This window comes from Pundamilia nyererei, unplaced genomic scaffold (genome assembly GCF_000239375.1).
Source record: "Pundamilia nyererei isolate P.nyererei 1_Seehausen unplaced genomic scaffold, PunNye1.0 scaffold00032, whole genome shotgun sequence".
NCBI lineage: Eukaryota > Metazoa > Chordata > Actinopteri > Cichliformes > Cichlidae > Pundamilia > Pundamilia nyererei.
In genome coordinates this window covers 496,554-500,806 of record NW_005187433.1, presented here as the reverse complement: position 1 = coordinate 500,806, position 4,253 = coordinate 496,554, and the positions used below count along the sequence as shown (strand labels likewise).

At 36.8% G+C, this 4,253-nt stretch overlaps 1 protein-coding gene across 3 annotated transcripts in view; it reads left to right on the top strand.

Moving 5' to 3' along the window:
• stoml2 (stomatin (EPB72)-like 2) overlaps positions 1–3,984 on the top strand; it is a 5,970-nt gene extending 1,986 nt beyond the window's left edge. For all 3 annotated transcript variants that reach the window (XM_005729193.1, XM_013909857.1, XM_005729192.2), the window contains exons 4-11: positions 1,261–1,360; positions 1,484–1,542; positions 1,628–1,729; positions 1,816–1,950; positions 2,332–2,476; positions 2,586–2,665; positions 2,747–2,875; positions 2,986–3,984. In XM_005729193.1, coding sequence (XP_005729250.1) covers positions 1,261–1,360; positions 1,484–1,542; positions 1,628–1,729; positions 1,816–1,950; positions 2,332–2,476; positions 2,586–2,665; positions 2,747–2,875; positions 2,986–3,111 — 876 coding nt within the window. In that variant the 3' untranslated portion in view covers positions 3,112–3,984. The remainder of the gene's footprint in view (positions 1–1,260; positions 1,361–1,483; positions 1,543–1,627; positions 1,730–1,815; positions 1,951–2,331; positions 2,477–2,585; positions 2,666–2,746; positions 2,876–2,985) is intronic.
• Positions 3,985–4,253: the final 269 nt, after the last annotated feature.

Below are 4,253 nucleotides of genomic sequence, written 5' to 3'. Positions count from 1 at the left end.
ATAATTATTTTTATTTATTTATTTTTTTTAGTCGCACCATTGATAAATTAGCCAAATAGGCTGCACTCTAGAGCCCTGGGTTACATAATGATGTAAAAAAAAAACAACAAGATTTAGGTGCATGAGTTTGGATTTATGGTCAAATGTTTATACAGACTCAAAAATATACACAAAGGCCCACTGATATTTGCTTATCAAGTTGCACCTTGACCAGACAATTTGGATCATATTTTGATCGTATGCCATCATCACACTTGTGGCATATTTTCTTACTTTTTTTTGGTAATTAATTAATCTTCCTACTGTTTCACTTGTTGTTTGGCAGCATGATGCAATGCCAAGAGCTAAGTAACTGTGTTTCATTCATAACATGTCAAATTGTTGAATGACAATAAAACTGAGTCTGATATTTGACCACTCTGCTTGGAAGTGTTGGGAGAGTTAATTTAAACTGGCTGGTTTCCTGACACGGACTCAGCTTTTGTGCTTCATTCATAAATTTTCAATAGGATTAAGATTGGGGGTATATAAAAGCTGCTCCAGAAATGTAATGTCAATGTGTTTTATCCATTCCATAACCAGATTTGATGTGTTTTTCATTGTCTCTAGAGCCCTGTAAGACATCTGACTATCTTGTATTTTTGTACACTTGTTTGATGATCTTAGATTCTGCAGCTGTTTAGAAATGGCTTCAAGTTATCTTTCTAACTTGTGTAAATGTACAATTCTCCTTAGATCTTCACTGATTTCCTTGAACTTTCACATTGGTCTGAGTATTGGTCACTTCAGTGAGTGCTGTCAAACAGATCATTTTAATGCTGACAATGACAAACAAACTACCAGTTGTAGTCAGTCATGATGGCAGCCTTTGCCTTGTCAAGTTAAAACACATCGTAGAACCTTCAGCACCACTTATGAACACAATTAAGTGAGTGTATGTTTATATTTGAGCCCGTATGTATACATGCAATCCAACTTGAATTCACACTTGGTCACCCAATTGTCATTTGTTTAAAGTAATTAAAGATGTATGCTGTACAATCATTCCACTTCAAAGGAATCATTAAAAGGCCAAATATTACCATGCCATTCATACCATGGAAATTTTAGTGTATTTTATTTTGATAGACTACTAAAGAAACTTGCCTTTAAGCAACAATACTATAACTCATTTTGCTTTATTATTGGACTATGTCATTAAAATTCCAAACATTATTCACTGCTGGCACACCCTAACAGTTTCCCTTTTGCTATCTATAGGGTTTGAACTTCCTCATACCCGTACTTGACAGAATTCGCTATGTTCAAAGTCTCAAAGAAATTGTGATTGATGTCCCAGAGCAGTCTGCAGTATCCCTAGGTAAGTAAGACATTGTTTATTTCTCATTATTCACAGGAGGACGAGCAGGCTTATTTATTTATTTATTTATTAAACAGAATTGATTGTTTTCTCCATATTGTTATACTTTCTTTGAACTTGCAGATAATGTAACACTGCAGATTGATGGCGTGCTTTACTTAAGGATACTAGACCCTTTAAAGGTATGCTGGCAACAATTAGAACAGATCCAAATATCTTCTTGCTTTTTTTTTTTTAAATTCACTTTATACTTTTGTTTGTTCACAGGCCAGCTACGGTGTTGAGGATCCAGAGTATGCTGTCACACAGCTGGCACAGACCACCATGCGTTCAGAACTGGGCAAACTCACATTGGACAAAGTGTTCCGAGTAAAGACAAACTGCTGTTTCATCTCATATTTTTTCTCTGTTCATGAAGGAACAAGTTGTATTTTATCTTTGCATTTGTTTTTAAGGAAAGGGAGTCTCTGAATTCCAACATCGTCCATTCCATCAACCAAGCTTCAGACGAGTGGGGAATCCGTTGCCTTCGTTACGAAATCAAAGATATACACGTTCCACCTCGTGTCAAAGAGTCCATGCAGATGCAGGTGAGAGAAACAAAAGAGCTTTTTAAAGCATAATTTTTAGTTTTTAATTCACTGCACGATCTTATGGTACAAATGGGTATTACATGAAAGTACATCTTAGCCATCATTCAAGTACAGTTTATAATCTTCAACAGAAAAGAGACCTTTTGTAGTCAAATAAGTCAAATAATTTTCTTATATTGTGTTGGTAAGTTTGGTTAAGTTTAAGAGGTTTTACACTGATTCTTAAAAACTAGAGTTCATAGTACCTTAAATAAATTATAGGTCTTTTCAGACAAGGTCAGAAACATTTTTTGCATATAGCAGTAGATATTTCAACTGTGGGGACAAGACTAAATCACTTAAATTTACTGAACAGGACACTTTATTCACCCCATGTAGGTGGAAGCTGAGCGTAAAAAGAGAGCCACAGTGCTGGAGTCTGAGGGGACAAGAGAAGCAGCCATTAATGTCGCTGAGGGTCGTAAACAAGCACAGATCTTAGCCTCGGAGGGTGAAAAAGCAGAACGGATCAATAAAGCGGCTGGTAAGTGCATTTAGTTGGTTTATCACTCCAGTCTCCACAAATTATCTCACATCTTTTTGCTTTTAGAGGCTAATATGCTCCCTGTTACCTACTACTCTGCTCCGTCCAGGTGAGGCTCAAGCAGTTCTAGCCAAAGCTGAGGCCAAAGCCAAGGCCATCCGTATGTTGTCAGATGCTTTGACAGAGCAGGTAAATGTTCTTTTCCATTTTCACAGTCTGACTTACAAAAGCTTTTCATTGGTTAATGCTTTTTTTTCCTCTTAAATTCAGAATGGAAATGCTGCCGCTTCGCTAAGTGTAGCTGAGCAGTACGTGTCTGCTTTCTCAAACCTTGCTAAAGAGTCAAACACCATCCTTCTGCCCTCTAACACTGGGGACATTAGTGGAATGGTTTCACAGGTATGTCTGCTATCCAATAGTCCCAACTATTGGATTTATATGTTAACAGCTTCTAAATTATTAAGTTTACATGCCCCTAATGATGCTTATCTTGTCTTCTTGCCACTCAGGCTATGACTATTTATAGCACGCTGGCAAAGCCAAGCATGAGGGTAACTCCAGAGGTTTTGGAGGAGAACCGTGAAGAGGCTGCGAACCCATCGGGATCACCTCAAGAAAAAAGAATTAATGAATGAACTCAAACTAATAAATGACACAGAACCAGAAGAAGCAGTTTATGTTGAAGGTCCACGGTTTGTTCTCACACAGACCTTAAAATGACAGGACAAAAGGGAAAAATTGCCAACTTTAAAAATCTTCCGAAGCCTTGTCCTGGAGCCTGGGGGAAAGTTACACCTTTTGTATGGGGAGTCGTAATCTTCACTGAGTGTGGTTTAATTAGTGTATGTTTGAGAAAGTAACACCAGCCTCCAGCCAAATACACAGATACCAGAGTCTATCCAGCTGACGTGGATGTCAGCACAGACACGGATGCAAAAATAAGTCTCCCCTGAGCAATTTTATATTTTGACCTTGAGCCCTTTGACCTCTCTACCTGAGGTTTTTGTAGATTATACCATCATGTTTTCTCACTTTGCAGCCTATTTTCCATGTTTTCCCAAATAGCTATATTCAGGTTCTCTGAGATTATTAATAATAATCAAAGCCAGCTCAGGTGAAAATATATACATAGGTATTATTTACAGAAATGGGTGACAATTCTCCCTCTTTGTGTTGATGGGACCACCGACTTTAAGTTGCTGCATGTAATGCCTGGCTGGATTCCTCACAATGTTTCTAAAAGTGTATTAATTTCACAGTTTACTACGTTTTTTGAAACATTACCCTATCGATAATAAAGCTATATCCCCATGAAAAGGTTACATTAGAATTTCCTTTAAAAAAAAACCCCTACTTTTTGAAATGATTAAGAGAGAATTTTTTTTGTCAAAGTCTAGGTAATGTCCCGTGTCAGCTCGATGATCAAAATATTCCTCTCCTCCGAGTATTTGTATTCATATCTGATGTCTTACCGGATATATTTATTAAATTTCAAGGTTCACTGCAAAGACTTGAAGTTTGTTTTGTTATTTCTGTTTTCTACAAAATAATGGAATATGAACTGGGCAACCGGGCATGTTAAGTCTGAGAAGATTTGAAAAGATGTGGTTAGATGAAATATTTGGACAGAAATGTTCAAAATATACAAACATGTTGAAAACTATCAAATGGCTATTAAAATAAAAACACACCCATGCTGATTTAACAAAGTCTGCAAAAATAAATACGTTTGCCTATCTTGTTACCTGCTAAAAAGATAGGCAAACATGAAAAGCGC